The 22,414-nt window shown below is 34.3% G+C and overlaps 1 protein-coding gene across 1 annotated transcript in view; it reads left to right on the top strand.

Annotated features, from left to right (window-relative positions):
• CarT (Carcinine transporter) overlaps window positions 1–22,414 on the top strand; it is a 31,287-nt gene that overhangs the window by 2,480 nt on the left and 6,393 nt on the right. The window contains exons 2-7 of the mRNA XM_072536844.1: window positions 3,574–3,738; window positions 4,921–5,151; window positions 6,052–6,310; window positions 9,665–10,018; window positions 20,512–20,790; window positions 22,028–22,209. Coding sequence (XP_072392945.1) covers window positions 3,574–3,738; window positions 4,921–5,151; window positions 6,052–6,310; window positions 9,665–10,018; window positions 20,512–20,790; window positions 22,028–22,209 — 1,470 coding nt within the window. The remainder of the gene's footprint in view (window positions 1–3,573; window positions 3,739–4,920; window positions 5,152–6,051; window positions 6,311–9,664; window positions 10,019–20,511; window positions 20,791–22,027; window positions 22,210–22,414) is intronic.

The raw sequence follows: 22,414 nt of genomic DNA, 5'->3' as shown, positions 1-22,414 counted from the left end.
CACGTTGCAAAAGACAGAGAAATTTTTAGAAATGTGGTCGCCAACCTCCGTTAATGAAAACGGCATAGGACGAAGAAGAAGAAGTCATTAATTGGATTCATGTCTCTCTAAAATTATTTTTGTCCAAACGAAATCCACGAGAACACTTTATATCCGAAATCCGAAACAAACAACAGAGAAATGTATTAATAAAGTGCACTAAACCAATAAAATTAATATTGTGACTAAACTAAACTAATAAATACTATACTATACACTATACTATATAAAAATATCTATATAATGGACTAATTTTCAAAATATTGTCGCTTAGAGAAATTTCCGAAAAATAGGAATACCAAATACACATCCAACAGTGGGTGAAGACGAATAATATATTTTTAAGCGGAACTGCACGTACCAGTTTTCTCAGCTATCACTAAGGATAGGCTGACGTCACGTTGCCATGGCAACCGTGAACGCTGATGCAGATGGATTTTGCATTTCAAAAATTATATTCACCTCTTCCTGAATCCTATTATACACGGCTAGTGACACAGGTCAGGACTTGACCGTCAAGTACGTACCGCTAATAAAGCTAGTTGTCTTTTTTAATTTTTAGATTAATTAAAAGAGAATAAATAATTGATTTCAGAAATTAGATATAATAATGTTGTTTTCATTTTTTATTTATTTGTCTCAATTTAATTATATTTTTTTTTTTTTTTGGTTGACCTCACCTTCATTTACTTCACCTGGCCGGCCGCCGCTGCGTTTACGTGGTCTTCCTACTAATCGTATTCCTATTGGGGAACCGTGTCTTGCCGTCTTTACTATTCTATTTGATGTCATTCCACTTATATGATCGTTCCATTCTACTCCTCTATTTCTTACCCAGCACTTAATGTTCTCCACCTTGCATCTATGTTGTATATCTGTACTTCTAGCTCTGTCGCATAATGTTTTACTATCAATTTTTCTATTAAGTGTTTTCATCTCTGCTGTTTCTAACATCCAACTTTCTGTGTCAGGTCGTATTTTTGCCGCATATGTCATTATTGGTCTGATCACTGTATTGTAAATTCTGCCTTTTATTTCTTTTCCGATATTTATATTTCTCCATATTGTTACATTCAGGCAGCCTGCCGCTCTGTTTACTCTATTCACTTGGTCTTCCACTTCCGTTTCGAGCTTTCCGTAGCTAGATAATGTGATCATCATCATCATTTGGCTTTACAACTCTATGTGAGTCTTGGCCGCGTTTACTATTTTCCTCCATTGTTGCCGGTCCTGAGCAGCTATTTCCCATTGCTGTATTCCCATTTTGTGTAGATCACTGGCTACTGCGTCCTTCCATCTCTTTCTTGGGCGACCAACTGACCTTCTGCCATCGGGCTTTTCCCAGAATGTGGCGTTCAGGAGTCTTTCGTCACTCGATCTTAGTACGTGGCCCGCCCATCTTATTCGGTTTGCTTTAATGTAACTTACTATGTTTTCGAGACAAAAGATGCGAAATTCTAAATGAGATAAAAACTAGAAAGATGGAATACTTGGGGCACATTGTGAGAGGTGAAAAGTACGAACTTTTAAGAAATATCATGCAGGGCAAAATTAAGGGCAAAAGAAGTGTGGGAAGAAGAAAAATATCGTGGCTTCGTAATCTACGTGAATGGTTCGGGTGTAGTTCGATTGAACTTTTTAGGCGCGCTGCTAACAAAGTCGCAGTGGCCATGATGATTTCCAATCTCCGCTAGGAGTGGCACGAGAAGAAGAAGACTATGTTTTCATCTCCATATACTGTCTGGAATTCATCATTGTGTCTTCTTCTCCATTCCCCTGTTGTCTCTTCTCTGCAAGGCCCATAGATAGTCCGCAGTATCTGTCTTTCCAGTACCAGTAATTTCCCGTAATTGTCATTTCCCGCTGGTTCAGAGTTCAGTTGAGAGTATTTTTGATTTAAGTACGGTCATTAATGAATAATATGCCCTGTTTCCTGCATTGATCCTGGCTACCACGTCCTTTTTATATTTATTTTCAGATGTTATGATCGCTCCCAGGTACTTGAATTCTTTGACGACTTCAAAGTTGTATTTATTCATTGATTGTTACGTTTTGTCTAACCCTTGGTCTTGGGTTCTTCGTAAACACCATGTACTTGGTCTTGTCCTCGTTTACCTTCAGACCAACTTCCTTGGCTCCATTTTCGAATAGGGTGAAAACTTCTTTTGCATCTCTGGTGGATTGTGCAATTGTGTCCACGTCATCCGCAAACGCCAATAGTATTTTTGATCCTTGGGCGGCAAATCCGTTTGTCAGTTGTGGTTGAGCTTTCCTTACCGCATGTTCCAGTGCAAAATTAAATAGCAGAGGGGCGAGAGGATCTCCTTGTCTAAGCCCGGTGTCAATTAGGAATTCCTCCGATGTGGTGCTGCCAATTCTGATCCGTGCGGAAGCGTTCTCTGTGCTCACCTGTGCTAATCGTACCAGCTTTCCAAGTACTCCCATTTCTACCATGGTCTCCCACAATGCTTCTCTGCTAACAGAATCGTAAGCTTGTTTAAAGTCCACGAAGATTTGAATTCCCAGTTTTTTTCCAACACCTGGCGTAGGACGAATATCTGGTCTATAGTCGACCTTACCGGTCTGAATCCGCTTTGGTAGTCGCCTATTATTTCCTCTGCGTATGAAGTTAGCCTTCTAGACACAATTATGGATATAATTTGGTACGTTGTATTGATTAACGATATTCCTCTGTAGTTCCGACATATTTGTTTGTCTCCCTTCTTGTGGATAGGTACTATATGGCTTTCATGCCAGTGTTTCGGTATTTCTTCTCTTTCCCAGACTTCTTTTATAAGATGATATATCTCAAGGTGAAGCTTTTCTCCCCCTTTTTTTAGTAGTTCCGCCTGTATGCCGTCTGGGCCAGGGGCTTTATGGTTTTTTAGGAACGAAATTGTGGACTTTACTTCAGCTAGTGTGGGCCCTGGTATTTCAGGTTCGGCTAACTGGTACTGTCTTTGTTGCCCTGTCGTTGAGGGTTTTTCTGTATTTAGGAGTTGCTCAAAATACTTTCTCCATTGGCGACTTATCTCCTCGTCGTCTGTGAGCAATTGTCCTGCATTGTCTTTTATAAATCTTGGGCTGTTGGTCGTATTGCCCTTCATTGTTTTTAGGTCCTTATAAAACTGTCTAGATAATGTGATGCTTAGATATTTAAACTCAGTCACTTGTTCCATTATCTGACCTTCCAGCTCCAATTTACATCTTAGTAAATTTGCTGTTATACCATGCATTTTGTCTTTTTTTGGGGAAATTAATATGTTCAATTTTCTGCGATTATATTAAATTGGTGCAGTATATATTGTAAATTATCTTCACTCTGAGAGAGTAATATTGCGTTGTCTGGAAAGCAGATTATTTTGTTTTTCTCCCATTTGGTACTTTTTTAGTTCATACTTTTTTCATTATTTCATCCAATCAGATTGAACAATAGAGGACTCAAGGAACCTTCCTGTCTTTTTCTAATAAACAGTTATAACACAGATGACTTTTAAATTCATCATTTTTAAATATTGATTTTCTTGTTTATAGGATGATGATAACATGGACATGGATGATCTACTGCCTCAAGTGGGGGAATTCGGAACTTACCAGAAACTCATGTTATGGTTAGTTTGTTTACCAGCTTGTTTCCCCTGTGGTTTTGGAGCATTCAATCAACTATTTATGGCAGACGTTCCTGACCATTGGTGCAAGGTAATATTGCTAAGAACTTACTTAAATTTTTACAGTAACTTACCGAGAATCAACTGCTAAAACTGAATTTTTTTCTCTTCATAATCCTAAATCATGGCCCTGTTGATATTTAAGTTTTATGTCATCTACGTGATGCTTTTGTCCTTCTTCCTGTATAAGTAATATCTTCACTTGTATTTATATCTATTTATTGTTTACTAAAACACAGTTATTGAAGGTGTAGCATTTTTTACCAAAATTTTGAGTACCCTGGTATATATTCTCAAACCTAAATAATTAAATTTTGTAGCTTGAGTATCATTCATATCTTCATTCGAAGATCGATCTTTTGATCTTTTCGATCGAAATATTCTTTATTTATTCTAATTCCTTTTATATTGATAATTTAGTTTCATAAACACATCCTCTAGGGCTTGGTTTAATAGCTTAATATTGTGTCACGTTGCCTTATTCCACTGTTTAGTGCTTCTGGGTCCGTAAATTTATGCATCTTAATTCGTGTTTTTGCTTTCTGATATATGTTGTTAATAAATTCAATGATATGTAGTCTACCTTACTATTTTTAAGTGAGAATTTTATTACCCAGTGTTTCACACTGTAAAAAGCTTTCTTAAAGTCTACAAAAGCTGCATTTACTGGGATGTTATATTCATTTGTTTTTTTTTTATTACGTTTTTCACAGTTAACGAGTGGCCACTGACGCTAAATCCCTTTCTCAATTCTACCTGTTCTCGTGTCTGGAATCTAAGTTTATTGTCAACCTGTTAGGAAGAACTTTTGTTAGGATTTTATAAGTCATATTGATTAATGTTATTGGACCATATTTTTTTAAGTCGTTTTTTATGCGCTAACAGCATTACTGCTTCGTTCCAATCTTCGGTGATCTTCTTTTCTTGTAATATTTTATTTAGCAATTGTTGGTATGTTCTCCATTTTTTAAAAATTATGTTTTTTATGTGCTTAAATGCTTTTCTTGTTTCTGCTTTATCAATTTTTGGCTGGAACTCGGAGTTTACATTCTTAATTTTAGAGTTCACTAGCATATTTACTTCTTCAGGTGGTTTTCTGTAATGTTGTAAAGTCCTTGACAATATTCTTGTATGGCCATAAGGATATCTGTCATTGTATATCAATCTCATAAAATATGTAATTTTTCGTGTGACATATAATAAGTAACCAAAGGTTCCAGGTTTACTTGAGTTTACCGAAGAAGAACAAAGAAATTTATCTATACCATTTAATAACAGGTCATTTTCAAAATGTGAACGATATGCAGTAAACTGGACCCAATTATTGGAAGATTACGAAGGCAGTTTAGAAGGAATTTTTGTGAACACATCTTGGCCAATTGAAAAATGCTTGGATGGTTGGGTTTACGATCGAAGTGAAGTTTCTTCCAGCATCGTAATTGATGTGAGTACCTTTGATTATAATTAGTGCATAGATAGAGCATAGATGATCCTACAATAAAAATTAATTTGTATTCTATGATTTAAAATTACTGTTATCATAACTAGCATATTTAACAGAAATAAAGTAAATTCATTCAAAGATAAAAATATTTATATTACCCATTAAACTTTTTACTCACTGGGAGTTACTGGTTTAATAACATTTTCCATAATCCCATCCAACTTCCACATTTTCTTTTCTATGTTCAATACATGGGCAATAGCGTTCTTCCACTTTTTAGGATGTATACAACCTATCATCATCATCATAATCCAGCCTTCATTTATCACGTTCACTGCTGGACATAGGGTCCCTTAAATTCCTCCATTCTTTACGATTGTGTGCTCTTTGTTGTCAATTTTTGATGATATGCCTGATGTCAGTCCAACGTGTAGATGGTCTTCCTGTACTACGTTTGTCTGTTCTTGGCCTCTTATACTGGTTTGTAATAGGCACTGAACACCACCAATGTTCTCTCGGGCAATATATTCCTTCATTTGAGCCCAAATTAATTAAATTATTACCTGTAGGTACGTCTTTCTAAAACTTGTGTGTAAAATACTTTCTTTAGAACCAGTCTTCGTTAATTTTTAAAATGTTTTTATGTCTCCTGAAAAATTCTGTTTTTGCGACTTACGGGATTTTCTTATTAAGTTGTCCATATATTTGACTAGACGCCGAAATGTCAAAAATTACTAAAATACTCATATATATATATATATATATATATATATATATATATATATATATATATATATATACATATATATATATATATATATAAATAAATAAATTTGATTAGTATTAAGGGACTGAAACGTAATATAGTCTTGAAGTGGTTTTTAAAGACTTTATTTTTAGTTTGATCTGGTTTGCGACAAAGACATTTATCCTACATTAGGACTGGTCGCCTTAAACATAGGAGGTCCTATTGGTGTTTATACGTTTGGGCGTCTTACTGATATAATAGGAAGAAAGATAACCTTCTTTTTGTGCTTAACCACGCTACTTCTGGGAAGCGCCTTGACAATAACAGCTCGAAACTTTTGGTGGTGGGCAGGGAGTAGAATAGTTGTTGGATTAACAATACCAGCCATGTACCAAATACCTTTTATAATATGTAAGTATATATTTAAGTTATTTTTGTTTCCTCTTTCTTTTGCTTTAGATCTTTGAAGCAAAAGTAAGTCGAAAAACTCAAAATCAGTCAGTCTGTGAACCCAAGACGTTCACCTCTGGAGAGGGCGTGTGTCCTGAAGTAAAAAAAAGGTAAACACGATAATGAAGACGGCTACTAGTTGAAAGAATTGAATTGAAAGCGGCTAACTGCGGGGTATCTCCACAAAACTGTACTTAAAATACTAATTACCTAACGTCGCCAGCCATCGCAACACCAAACTAAAATGAATTAAATATTTTATAACCTAGAGCCAAACAGCTTGAACTGATTGCTAATATAAATATTTTTAATGGGTACTTCGAGAAGGGAAGTACATCTGTGTTTATAATACGCAATTGGCTTCATAACCGAAGTACTAGGTAATACTAACACGAAATTAATTATAGGGGAAACGGAAAATACGACATAGTTAGAGGCAATTAAAACAGTCTACGAAATAGTATACATAATATAGTGGTAGAGCAATCAGCATTCTAAAGGCCATTAATTCTAAAAAAATGAAAATGCTACATGATTAGTACATCATTTTACATGATTTTAAAAGATGAACATTTTACATAAGAAATATTCTAACAAGAACTTGCAGTTGTAATTCTTGCGTTTGTATGTATACTTTAGCCGGTCAGTCTGGATATGTCAATCTGGTAGCGGTTTTTTGTTGCTTCACTAAAATTTAATTACTATTTAAATTGGAATAAGCCACAATTATAGTGTATTTTTATGTATGAGAGAGTAATAAAACAATAAATTATGTATGCAAATCCCTAAACTGTTGATACGGGTGACTCAATGAAAAACAGATATTTGTCAACAAGTTTACAGAAGTATATAGGAAAACAATTTTAAATTGAGTATGACCACCAGGTATAAAGGATGAAGCAGAATAGAATACAATAGTTTTGAGGGTTACTAATCCCTAAATAAAGTTGCCAGTGTCGGAGTGATGGAGGTTAACAGGTACTAATGAATTTGCAAGAAATGTAAGATGTTTATTTTATTGGTTATATATAACCAATAAAAGTTTAATAAGTACCTACCTATTTGCAAAATAAAGTTTAATTCTTTAGATAAAATAAAACGTTTTATTTTATCTATTTGCAAAATAAAGTTTAATTCTTTGCCTATTTGCAAAATAAAGTTTAATTCTTTAAATAAAATAAAACGTTTTATTTTATCTGAAATGAGTGCATTCCACGAAGTAAGGGTTTCAACAATCAAACATTTAATTCTTTAATTCCAGGAATCTACGACAGTAATTGACTAGATAATTACCTTCTAAACTTATTCCACAGAAAATGTGATAGTGGGGTTTTCCATTTTGTATATAGGAAGGTCCAAGTGGCGTATTCAAAATTCTTAACAGTTCACTAAAAGTAGGTACTTCAGTTGCAAGGTGCAGTTTATTGTGTATACTAGTGTTATGGAAAATTTGGAAGTGCCGTGTAAACGCCGAAAAATTGGTCCTCTAACAGTTAATGAAAAAACATTAATATTTCATTGTTTTAAATCATTTACAGACAAACGTTTATGTGAAAGTGTTGATGAGACCGTTGAGTTAGTTAGCAGTACACTTGGTGTTGGGAAATCTACGATTTACAGAGTTATTAAAGAAGAGAAATGTGGTAGTTTTCAAATGCCACGTAATACTCCAGGGAAACCAAAATTTCAAATAGAATATCATTTTAAAGAAGGACTTCGACGGAAAGTGCATGAATTCTTCTTTAGACAAGAATTTCCAACATTGGATAAAGTTCTTGTCTCAGTTCGAGATGATAAGGATTACCCAGAAATGAGTCGAAGTACGTTATGGAAACTTTTAAAAGAAATAGGCTTCCGCTGGAAAAAGAATCCCATAAAGTCTATTTTATTAGAAAGAAGCGATATTGTCATATGGAGAAGACATTTTCTAAGAACCATAAAGGAAATGAGAAACCAAAAAAGAAAAATATTTTATCTTGATGAAACATGGATCAACGAGGGTCATACACCAAATAAATTTTGGCAGGATGAAACTGTTACAAGTCAAAGGCACGCTTTTGTAAATAACTTATCTACTGGTTTAAACCCACCATCAGGAAAGGGACGCAGGCTGATAATAGTACACATTGGCAGTTCAGACGGTTTTGTTGAAGGTGGTTTATTAACTTTTGAATCAACTCGTACCGGTGACTACCATGAAGACATGAACGCTGATGTCTTTCAAGAATGGTTCGAACAAATGATAGATCTTCTTCCTAAGAACTGTGTAATAGTAATGGATAATGCAAGTTATCACTCCAGACTTATAGAAGGACTGCCCACAACCAAGTAGTTAAAAAAAGACTTGCAGAATTGGTTGAGTTTAAAAAATATTACGTATCATCCCGGATCTATAAGAAAGGAACTTTATTCGTTGTGTGCCCTTCATAAAGAAAAATTTAAAAAATACGAAATTGATGAAATTGCCAAAAATCGTGGAATGACAGTACTTAGATCCCCACCATACCATTGTGAATTAAACCCGATTGAACTGGTATGGGCACAGATAAAGAGTGAAGTTTCAAGAAAAAATACCACTTTTAAAATTCATGATGTTAAACAATTGTTTTTGGAGGCCGTAAATAATGTAAAACCTGAAAACTGGGAAAAGGCAGTAAATCACACTATTAAAGAAGAGGAAAAAATGTGGAAGCTGGACAATATTACTGATAAAATGATCGAGCCAGTTATTATAAATCTTGGTTCATCTTCTGAATCTGATTTGGATTTGTAACAAGTAGCTGTAAGTTTTATATTAATATTTTTATTCATCTATTTAACATACCTTAGACGGTTTTAAAAACTCTTTTTCTCTTTTGTAATTTTTAAAAATTAAAAAAAATGTGAATTTTTTAAAACCCTTTTTAATGTAGGCCAGTCAGTTCTAATATAGTGTGTGATAAAAGAGGTCACTTTTGTTTACATACACATAACACTTTATAACACTGAAATAATTCATTTATTTTTTACAATTATTCGAAGTAATTTTTCAATTAATCTTGAGCACGCCCATGGAGTGGTCGGAGCTACCAGTTAAAATTATGCTAATTACTCTCTCGTTCATAAAAATAAACTATAAACGTCAATAAACGTACTTTAACCTTTAATTGTGGCTTATTCCCATTTAAATAGTAATTACTTTAAAATGCCACAAGAAAATAGCTTCAGAACAATACTAAAATTTTATTTTCAGAAATCATTTCGAAAAATGAATATACTATTTACTACTTATTTTTAACCTTTATATGTGAGTTTTTTGTAAACACACTGTTTTAGCTTTGGAACTCGTGGGTCCAAATTACAGATCATTCGTAACAGTTTTGACTTGCATGTTCTACACGGTAGGCCTGATGATGCTCGCTGGTATAACATATTTGGTCCGCGACTGGGTCCTCCTATGCCAAGTTACATCAATTCCATTCGTCCTCTACTACTTCTACTGGTTTTTCTTGCCGGAAAGTCCAAGATGGTTGCTACTTAAAGGAAGATTCGAAGAAGCTTCGAAGATATTGGAAACTTTGGCAGAAGTTAATAAAAAAGATCTACCAGCTACGTTTAGACAACAGCTAAAAAGGAAAATTATGCACAAAAGAACTCAAAGTGAGGAGGAGAGACTTAAGAGGAATCCAGGTAACATAAAAGAAACTTTATAATTGTGTAATTATAGTGTATTTTATTTTATAAATAAGATGATCTTTAATATATAACATAATATGTTTTTATAATCTAATATATAACATATGTTTTTAATAACCAGAGTATAATAGACCAGCATTTCTGTTTTTGATTGTCTTGAAGAAAGCATTTGACAAAGTAAGACTCAAAGATGTAATCCATCTTCTGAATAATAGAGAAGTTCCCCTAAACATTATAAAAACTATTGAAAACATCTACCAAAACAACAAAATAAAAGTCAGAATAGATGGACAACTTACAGAACCTATACACGTAGGCAACGAAATAAGACAGGAAAATTCATTGAGTCATATGTTCGTTAATTTAATCCAGGATGAAATTATCAAAAGCGTCAACAAAGAAAGACGATACAGAATGAGAAACAAAGAAGTAAAAATACTCTGTTAGGCAGACGACGCAATATTGATAGCCCAAGATGAAGATAGTCTGCAAAGACTAGTCCACAGAGTTAACATAGGAGCAAAAAAATTTAATATGACAATATCAACTTTGAAAACTAAAGCAATATAATCGACAAAGAACCAATCAGATATAAAATAGAAATTAATGACATCAGTATTAAACAAGTAATGGAAATAAAATACCTTGAAATTGCACTGTTCAGCTATGGAGACCTGGATAAAGAAGTGAGAGATCAAGTACAAAAAGCAAATAGACTGACAGGGTTCCTTAATAATATATGGCGAAACCGACATATTAACATTGAGATGAAGTCAAGAATTTATCAAATAAAATAATGACATATATCAGAAACAAGACCCGACGCAGCTACAACACAAAGATTACTGGAAACTACAGAGATCAGAGAAGTACAGGAAATATGCTGACAGATCGAAAGAGGAGTGAAGACATTAGAAGAAAATGTAACGTACAGTGTATAAACGAATTGACACTAAACAGAAAAAAATATGGAATCACCACATAGCCAGATTGGGGGAAGCCCATATGGCAAAATAAAGATCAGGGGCGTGCGGTGTATGGAAGCAAAGGAAACATTGCTCCCCTAGGTTTCCGTAGTAATAGCGTACTAGCACAGTAACTGAGAATAATTATTTAACAAAAAATAATTTAAACCAGCACATATATCTTCTTCTTTTGGTGCTATTTCGTTTCGAATATTAGCGATCATTCTGGCTATAATTATTTTATTAACTGATGCTTAATCTGAGTAATCTGTATTTAGTGCCGTTTCTCATTATGTGTCTGAGATATTCCAACTTTCTCCTTTTAATCGTATACATCACTTTTCTTTCTTAAACGAACAATGGGATCACTCACAAGAATTAAAATAGAATAGAGAGGGCTAGGAGTGTATCCAACAATATGGCCAAACTCTTTAAAAGCCACAACCTTAATCTGGAGATAAAAGTAAGGCTCCTACGAAGTAATACCTTCTCGATATTATACTATGGAGTTGAATCCTGGACACTCACTGAAGCGATGGGGAAAAAACTTGAAGCCTTCGAGATGTGGCTATACAGAAGAATCCTAAGGATATCATGGACGGACAAGATAACCAACGAGACTGTACTACGAAGAATGGGGAAAGAAATACATATATAAGCAGCCTTTTAAGCTGCATACGAGAATTATGTAAAACGAGCAGCGAGCTCGTTCCGACCCTGCAAATATCTTTCTTCTTCTTCATGTGCCTTGTCCGTTCCGAACGTTGGCAATCAACATGGCTATTCTGACTTTGTTTACGGCAGATCTGAATAGGTCAGCAGATGACAATCCGAACCATTGCCGCAAGTTTTGGAGCCACGAGTGTCTTCCCCTCCCTGGACCCCTTCTGCTGTCTATTTTCCCTTGAACGATCAGTTGTAGTACTCTATATTTATTATGTCTCATAACGTGACCCAAGTATTCCAACTTTCTTTTCTTTATACTTATTCCTACCTCTCTCTCTTTACCTATCCGGCGTAGTACCTCTTCGTTGGTCACGTGCTCAGTCCAGGATATACGTAATATACGTCGGTAAGCCCACATTTCGAGGGCCTCTACTTTTTTCATCAATGTTGCGGTCATTGTCCTCGCCTCCATTCCATATAACAAAACCGGGAATACATAACATTTCAGAAGTCGAATTTTGAGAGGTAGGGTGAGGCTTTTAGAGGTGAAAATTTGCTTCATGCTAGTGAACGATGCTCTTGCCTTTTCTACTCTTATACGTATTTCCTTCGCTTGATCCCAATTTGAGTTAACTGTTGTTCCCAAGTAGATGTACGAATCCACGTGTTCAATTCTTTCATTGTCTAATATCAGTTGCTGTGGTGGTTGTTGGGTTTTGCTTACTAACATCCATTTGGTTTTTGTGATATTTAGTCTGAGTTCGTATTGTGCACTTGTTTTTTGTATCTTACTCATTAGGTAACTCAGTTCCTCCATGAAACTTGCTAGAATCACAGTGTCATCAGCATACCTTATGTTATTAATTATTTCTCCATTTATCTTTATGCCTTCTGTGCTTTCCTCCAGCGCTGTCTTAAATACTTCTTCTGAGTATATATTAAAGAGAATAGGAGACAAGATACAGCCCTGTCGTACCCCTTTCTTGATCTCAATTTTATTGGTCAATGTAGATCCTACTTTCACTTTAGCTGTTTGGCCCCAATAGAGACTCGCTATTGTTCGAATGTCTCTGTAGTCGACTCCGATCTTATGGAGAACTGCAATTATCTTTTCGTGCTTTACGTTATCGAATGCTTTTGCGTAGTCTATAAAGTATATGTACACGTCTTTGTTCATATCTCTGCAGCGCTGGATGAGTACCTGTAGACTAAAAAGTGCTTCTCTTGTCCCAAGAGAATTCCGAAACCCAAACTGCGAATCTCCAATGTTATCCTCGCATTTTTTGCTTATTCTGTTGTAAATAACCTTGGTGTATGCCTTCAAAATGTGGTTAATTAGACTTATCATCCGATGTTGATCACAAGACTTTGCTTTTGGTTTTTTCGGTATGGCAACAAAAGTTGACTCTAGCCAGTCTTCAGGAAACTCCCCGCTGTTATAAATATTGTTAAAGAGTCTGACGAGTGAGTCTAGAAATTGACTGTTTGTTTCGCACAGCATTTTCAATACTTCCCCGTATACGTTATCGTTGCCTGGTCTTTTGTTATTTTTAAGACCCTTTATAGCATTCTCCACTTCTGATTTTAGAATAGAAGGGCCAGTATCATCATTGCTCAGTGTATACCCACTAGGACGGTCATCATTAAACAGTTGTTCCAAATAAGTTTCCCAGATTCTAACTATTTTGTCGGGGCAAATATCTTTAGCTTTCCTATTCGTAATTCTACATTGGTAGTCGGAGTTATTTCGGGATGATCTACGTTCAGAGTTGCTTCTCCTGCCTTATATAAAAATAACCCGGGTTATACACTGAGAAGCGAAGGTTAAGTTGACCGTATTTGTCGCTTTATAACCAACTGTGGCAATTGATTGCGAAGTTTTGGCAAATTTAAATTTGGAGATATACTACATCGTTTAACAGTGGCGACTTCGTCGACTGATTTTGTGGAATCAGCTGTAGTGTGTAAATGTGTAGTATGCTTGTTATTAGAGAAACGCTTTAGTTCGTTGAATTTTGGTGAAACATGGAACATAATTAATAAAGGTACTATATATTATATTTACATAGCACGAATAGGGAAAACGATACTATTACAGCTTTCTTCGATCAATCGTTTTAATATTTTTAAATCAACTGTTCTTATCTTTTATTTTGTTTTATTTTTAATATTAAAACAATCTGACCTGAAATAACAATAAAAATTACTATTATTATTAATAAAAACAATAAAATAATTGATAAAAGAAGCTGAGGTATTACTGTTTTTTTTTAATTAAAGGTAGGTCGAAGCCTGAAATGAAAAATCTCACTACCAAAATAAAAACTTGCATCAGACATTTTAATTCGGAAAAATCTTACGAACAATACGAGTCGCTAACTGGTTGTGAATTGAAGTTTAAACTCAGTTGGTCTGTGTCGTCTTAACTGACAAGAACCACGTGTTAAAAACCGAGCAGGGAGACATGTAGCTCCTCAAGTATTAAATTTTATCCAATGTCATCGACCTAGAGTCACCATATAATTTAATTTTGGAATGATGTAAACCCATATATGGATGTCATAGCCACAAATTCATTGTTAGCTTCAACAACATAAGGCACTGAGGATGATCTGATTAGATCGAAAACGTTATGCTACTGTATAAATTTTGACGACACTTTTAAAAGTTTTAACTATATGTTTTTATATACCTAAATACAATTGTGAAGTGTTTTAACTTCTGTATGTTTTTTTAAACGATGGTATACAGCCAACTACTGGGATTTTCCCATTAATTCTCATTTAAAACAGTCCAGTGTGTTTCAAGGCACCTCAAATCGAATTCAGAATAATTTGATTTCTGCTATTTCGACAGTAGTTTCAAACAAAATAATTGATGAAATTAAACAAACACGCTGCATTGTAATTATTTTAGATGAAACAACTGATGTTACCAATTTTAGCCAGCTCTCTGCAATAGTACGATACAGAATTATACAGGAAAGATTTTTAGGTTTTATAAATGTATCAGAAGATAGAACGGCAGAAGCATTATATAAAATCGTTTGTGAATTTTTAAAATCCATTAATGGTAATGACAAGCTAATTGCCCAAAGTTATGTCGGCGCTGCGGTTATGGCTGGGTATTTGGGGGGTCTACAATTAAAAGTGCGAGAAACATGTCCTAGTGCGATATTATACACTACAAAGAATGCAAAGTTTTTTTGCAACTTTAAGTGGAATGGCTGCTTTCTTTTCTAAATCCTCTAAACGAACTCAAGCTTTAGATACAATTGTAAAACGATAAAGTTGCAGTGACGCGATGGAATTACAACGGCAGACTAGTATTAACAGTCTTAGAACATCGCGATTCTTTAATTAAATAATTATTTGAGAGTGTTTTAGAGAATGATGAAAAGTGGGATACAGAAACCATAAATAGCTCGAGAGGATTTTTGGATAGTTTAAAAAATGATTTTAATTTTAATTTTTTAATCTTGCTTTTTTCTGAAATATTTCCATTCTCAGATAATTTATTTAATGTATTACAATGCACGATAAACGATAATGGCTTCTGTATAAAAAAATTGACGAATTTAAAGATGTTATTAACAAAAAGAGAGATGACTTTGAAAAATGCTTGAATAATATGATGGCAAGAAGTTTTGAGCCTATAAGGAAACGCATACGCACTGATAATGTTGGAGATGTTATACAAATAAAATCTTTGATACATCTTTATGGACAATAATTTGATTTGATTTCATTACGTTCGGCGCTAACTGTTTTATACGAAACTGAGGACATTAACACAAAAAATGATGCCAGTGTTGTAACAAAATTATTTTGCTTACCATAGGGTAAAAATATGGGGTAGAAAATTGGGGACAGAAACTATGGGGCGAAGATAAGGCAAGCAAAACAATCGTTACTTGTGCGAACGACACTCAGTTGGTTGTTGGAGAGCTGGGGTCGTGGATAAGTTGAAATAAATGGGTCGGATTGGGGTATCTACACAATGAATGAAATAAAAAGGTTACTTACATAAATCTCCTGGACAAATGGGCAAAAAAAGACAAGAAGAAATACCTCTAGCTATTTAAAAGGGACGCCGCTTCGAGAAAACTTCCTGCTGGAGGAAAGAAAGTTTCTTCCTTCCTAAAAAGTAAACATACAAAAAGTTTAGGAGATTTTCTAAAATAAAAACAAAAATGGATCAGAGAAACAAATCAAAACGTTTATTTTTGTCTCATACAAACAGTTATCAACACATAAATGGCATAAAAAATATACTATATAAATAGTTGCCAAATACAGAATAAAAAAACTTACATGTGTCCGTTTACAAACTTCGTTTACAAAGGGGTTGGAGATACTACAAAAACTTACAAACGTTATCGCACAGAGATTAACCTTTTTTTTTTTAAACAAACAAGACAAATAAATATCGAAACAAATGAAGCTAGCTGTCATATGTTAGCATTAAATTAAAAATAACAAATAAAATGACAGCTAAGTTAAACCATAAAATTTACAATTTATTAAATATTACAAATCCTTTTAAATTTTAATGAAAGCAATTATTAATAATTATCAAAAAAAATTGTCTGTCTTTACTTTAAAATTTAAAATGTTAATTGTTACCTTGATTTCACTGTTTAGCACTTAACTTTCAAAAAAAACTTGTTAACATCTATGGGACTCTATCTGGACATATTCTCCAACAGGGACAAAGCAAACCATTTCCATACTCAGGGACGAACAATCAATAGATGTAGAATTATTTTCTGTGGAGGAAGCAAGCTGACAACGGGGACATCCTATATAATAATTTTCCAAATTTCTTCAGTGCCGGTTCACAAATCTTATGGTGATAACTATGTTCTAAACTGCCATATTGCAGAGAGTATTATCACCTTAACCGATCTTAAGACATAACACAAAAAAAAATCTTTCTACTCTGGCATCTCTTGCTTCACTCCATTGTAGCACGGCTGCTCTGCTTAGGGCTTAAATGTCGACTCCCGAATGCCTTACATTTTACAAATTTCAACGCAAAATAAATTTCCCTTTACGTCTCACAGCTAGTTTTTGCCTACAAACTTAAAACAAACAATCTACCCTTTTTTGACCTCGTTCTTAGCAACGAACCAACAAAAAAACTTCTTGATTATTTACTTTGAAATTGGTTAACTGGAAATTTTTTACCTCACAATACATACAGAGAATAGGGGAATATTAATGTAAACAAAGCCAAAAAAAATATTCTCAGTTAATACGTCTTAGAAAAACCGTATACCTGACTTGCAATATTATATTAGGGGACTCGAAACAACTTTTAAATATTCCAGTTTATTGCGTATTAACGACGAAAGACAAAAACAGCTGAATACCAAAACTTGATATTTAGAATCTCAACTTAAAATGCCATAATATATTGATCGTTTTAAAATTCATTTGCAAACAGAAAAACGAAAATATTCCACCAAATTTAAAACGCTACAGTGTCACAATATCTAAGTTTTTACAATGAAGTTATAGACGAGTTTGCGAAAAATGGTAGAAAAATTGAATTACATTATAAATAGGTGAGTTTTTATAAATTGCTTCCCTTGTTTTAAATTTCACCGCACGCCCCTGATAAAGATACATAAAATATCGGAGAGAATCACAAAGAATCAAGTAATGGATATTAAAAGATAAGAAAGAACGTATTTTTGGGGCAAAAAGAATAGGAAAAATATGCTAAAACATAAAACGAAGTCCTAATACAGTTTGGAGAGAAACCGCCAGTACTATTAGAAATACGTCTATTGAAATACTTGGAAAAAGCTCACGAAAGAAGTTTGTGAATAAAGAGATTTGGTGTAGTCACACGAAGTTGAAGTAAAAATAAAGAAGAAAATAAAATTATATATACAGTGACAATAAAATAGGTCGGATACATATCTTCAAAATTATACATTGAAAATAAAGCTATTCGTTGAAAATAAATTGTGGTTGATTGAAGAAAATAGCTTCAGAACAATAAATATTAGTATTATATAGAACAGCGGTGCTCAAAGGGTCGGTCGCGATCGACCGGTCGATCGCCAAAGTTTTTGAAGTCGATCGCGATTCACGGAGAAAATACGGGGACTGTCCTGACTCACCACACGTGCATGATCGAAATAATTATGATGCTATCTCTTCACCCGAAAGTTGCGATAATGCCGATTCGGTATATCAGCATTCACAGATAAATTATGGTACATTCGTGCAGCAAATTCCCAACTGTAAAAAAACGCATGTGTTGATATTCGCCCTCTCATTCGTCAAGAGTCAAGAGGCTATTAAATATAATTTATTGCCTTAAGCCAGTCTGTTTAAATTCAAATTGTATTGTTATCGTGTTGGTTTTTAAGTTAATATATTGTGTGTTATATGTTCTAGTTATTGTTAAGTTATTAACTGGTCGTGTTATTTTTTAGAGTTTAGTTTAAATGTTTAGTATTAAGTTTTATAGTGTGTAGTGAACTTTTAGTATCCAAAACCAAAGTATTTGTTAATAAAAAGTAAAAGTAGCTTACGGTAATCATTTTAATAAAGGTAAGAGAAACCAATATTTTAATTTATTTATGTTTCGAACAGTTTATTTATTTCTTTATTCATTTATTCACGGTTTTTGCTGTAAACATTAAAGAACCGCTTGGATTTACATGAAATTTGGCATATACATAGCTAAATTATCCTGCAGGTAAATGTTTATGTGCTTTTTCACTTCAAGTAAATTTTAAAATAATAAAATTTTCAGGAAAAGGAAAAAGACTAATAATTTGTCACATTGGCAGTGAAGAAGGGTTTGTTCCAGAAGGTCTGTGGGTGTTTGAATCAAACAAAAAGTGGAGACTACCATGAAGAGATGGACGGGACATCTTTCGAAAATTGGTTCAAAAATATACTGCCCCGATTAGAACACAACTCCATCATCGTATTGGACAACGCGTCTTATCATTCCAGAAAATTGGAAAAAATTCCAACTACTGCTTCTAAAAAAGCTGACATCCAAGCGTGGCTGAAATAAAAAAATATAGGGTTTGAGGACTCCATGTTAAAAGTGCAACTGCTGGATATCGTTAAGGAACATAAGGGACAATATAATAAATATATCATTGATGAGATGAGAAAACAAAGTAGTGTTAAGGCTGCCCCATACCATTGTGAGCTCAATCTGATTGAGCTCATCTGGGCAGAAGTGCAGATGGTGCACCATCCATGAATGGCGTTAACAATGGATTTGTTGCATTATGTCGAGCTAACGATGACTTTCCATCGTTTTTTTCATGTCACTGCATCATTCACCAGCAAGTTTTGTGTTCCAAAATTTTAAATATGGACGACATCATGAAGATGACAACAAAAATGTGAATTCAATGAGAGCGCGAAGCTTGAAACCACGTCTTTTTAGAGTGCAATTGGAAGCTAGCGACTCTGCGGAACACACTGATTTACTTCTGCATTTCAGGAGCTACTTCCCGAAATAATTTCTTTTTTAGAAGAACGAGGGGACGACACTCATCTACTTCAAAACGAAAAATGGCTTAGTGATCTGGCTTTTCTAACAGATTTCACAAATCATTTGAACCTTCTTAATATTGAACTACAAGGTAAAAATAAAACAATTATCGATATGATGAGCGCAACACATTCTTTTGTCAACAAATTGAAATTATTGATTAAGTAAATAAGCAGAAAGGATTTAAGCAACTTTCCATCGTTGAAAAAAAAGAGTAGCAGCTCATTTGAATTATGTTTATTACGAAACGGAGCTGCAAGCACTTCATAGCGAGTTTGAAAGACGCGTCGCTGATTTTAAAAAAACTGACAGACATTGTAACATTCATGTCTAATCCATTTTCTTGTCAAGACGTGGAAAAAAATAGCCACTGAAATATCCGTTACGTTCAATATCGAGATCATTTCCGTCCAAAATAAGGTACTGAAAATAATTTCGGATATACACCTTAAATCCAGAGCGACCGATACGAAATTTTGATCTTTCATATCGTCTGAGAAATATCCGTCTTTGAGACAAGTAGCTTTGCAGCTCACAGCATTCTTTAGATCAACATACTTGTGTAAGTCTACATTTTCCCAAATGAAGATAATGAAATCAAAATATTGTAATCGGCTAACTGACGAACATCTCTCTTCATTCTTGCGTTTCTCCCTCGATAATTACGTACCATCATATGAAATACATGATATGCAGTGCCATGCATCAACATCCAAATAAAATTAATATGAAAACATGACTTTAATTACAACTCTCTGCAGTTACAACTTTTCTATCAACTAGAAATATGCAATAAAGTTTTTTATTTTCAAAACTCTTTTTTTTACTATGCTTTGTTTTTAAACCAGGAGGAGTAAACTAAAGAGACTGAGTCACACCCAAGAAAGTTACTAGAAAAGTTACTAAATACATCTTCTTTTTTGGTTGATCATATCGTCCTTCCACGGTAATCCAAAAATATTATATTATACTAATACGTCGCTAAAGAGTTTACGTCGCTACGTAAAAACAACTGTTTTTTATATAAAAGCAGACTAAAAATCTAAAAATTAAAAGAATAACGCAGAAACCGATATAACTTAATTAACCTATGAAATGCCATTAGTGTCAAAATTTCATAACAGTGGAGTAAACTTGCCTGAGGTTGGACCAATTACAAACAAACATTGCGGCGCGGTAAATTTGAATTACTCCTCCTGGTTTAAAAACAGGGTATAGCAGTCGATCTCTGGACGCTTGCAGTTTATGTGGTAGATCCCATGCAGTATAAGTCTGAGCACCACTGATATAGAATAATGTAACTTAGAAATGTACTTTTAGGATGCTCCGATCTTTGCGGTACACCAAATATGAGACTAAAAACTACTTTGATCACCATTAACTGGTTTGCAAATGAAACAGTTTACGTAGGTCTAAGTTATTATAGTCCATCTCTGGGAAACAATGAATACTTGAGCTTTTTCTTCGCCGCAGCTGTGGAAATACCGAGTTATCTGGGTTGTTTGTTAATCATGGACAGATGGGGTAGAAGATGGCCCATTTGTATGTGTATGTTAATATGTGGAACTTGCTGCTTAGCAACAGTCTTCTTACCTAGCGGTGAGTATTCGTTTATTTAAATAATGATATGTGTTCAAAAGCAACTGACTGACTGACTGACGTAACTCTCTACCTCTCACTAAAGTGAGATACAAATATAAATTACTTCTTCTTCTTCATCTTCTTCTCCCATTATGAGTTCGCAGTTTTCGTCATCCTCAGCACTCTATTCTCCCAGTTACTTTCTCTGAGGTTTCTATATATTATAGCATTTCCTATGTACTTTATCCATCTTATAGCAGGTCTTCCTTCCGGCGTGTTCCAGTCCAATATTCTTTTCGATCACCTATGCTCTGGCGTTCTTTGTATATGCCAGTACCACTGTTGGGCTCTGTTTTCCAACTTTTTTGTGATTGAGCATTCTACTTGCATTCTGTGAAATATTTCCTCTGTGCTTATTCTGTCATCTCAATCTTCATTAGCCCTTTTCCTACCCCCCAACTTCTCTTCTAGCATTTATTTGTTCTCCTCCTCCGATATCATCTTTGGAGCATTGAGCAATGAGTCACTAGAAAACTTTCAGTCAATTCGAGACAAGTCCTTACTTTAATGTATGCTGTCTCATACATATCCTTCACGAGCGTACTTCTAAGGAACCCATTTCTTTCTAATACATCTCCATTGCTCTTGACTAGAAACTACGCCTTCTCAAGATCTATAAATACCAAATGTAGCTCTCTTTTCTTCTATAAACTGGCTTAAAGCAAACAAAACATCCATTGTCCTCCTTCCTGGCAAAAACCCCAACTGTTCTTCTCCTATCGATGTCTTACTCCTTAACTTTCGGTCTACAGTTCTCTCCCAAATGTCTCCTTTATATTTATACGGTAATACCGTTACTGTATTCTTCTTCCATGCTTTCCCTTCTTCCTCATATATCCTAATCATCGTTTACCACATCAAATTTCCTTTCCTAGAGCCTTACAAACCTCCACAGGTATTATATGTGTGTACACATTTCCTCGTTCTCTCACGAGTTGTGGGTACACGATTGGCCTTAAAATTAACTTTTCCAAAACAAAGTACCTGACCAACCTTATACTGGCCAAAAACATTTCAACTCATGACACGCAAATATAAGTATCTGGGCCACGGGATTAAATTAGGAAGAGACAATCAAACAACAGGGTTAAACAGGAGAATAGGACTAATGTGGGCATTATTTACGGGAGACCTATGTTCGTCAGTGGGCTCAAAACAGCTAATGATGATGATCATGTATCTTTTATTTTTTCAGATGATGTACAAACAACGTTAATTTTATATTTAATAGCCAAATCGGCAATATCTGCATCATTTTTAATTATTTATCCATTCGCTGGAGAACTGTATCCAACCCAATTAAGAGGTCTTGGTATAGGAACATCAGCCTATATTGCTGGTCTCGGACTTATTATAATTCCCTTTATAACTTATTTGGTAAGTACTACTTTATTTCAATGATTTGTTCATTTCAAACAAATTTTAAATATATAACGTATGCTGGATTTCCAGGCCAACTATCTACCAAATTGTGGGTAGAGTTATTCCTGGTGTTTACTCAACTGATAATTCAACACTCAATAACTCTTCGTAGTAAATTATTGTCATAGTCCTACTACTCTTACACTTAATTTTTACCTCT

This window comes from Diabrotica undecimpunctata, chromosome 7 (assembly GCF_040954645.1).
Source record: "Diabrotica undecimpunctata isolate CICGRU chromosome 7, icDiaUnde3, whole genome shotgun sequence".
Lineage (NCBI taxonomy): Eukaryota > Metazoa > Arthropoda > Insecta > Coleoptera > Chrysomelidae > Diabrotica > Diabrotica undecimpunctata.
The sequence above is the reverse complement of the archived record's forward strand: the minus strand, read 5'-3'. Positions and strand labels throughout refer to the sequence as shown.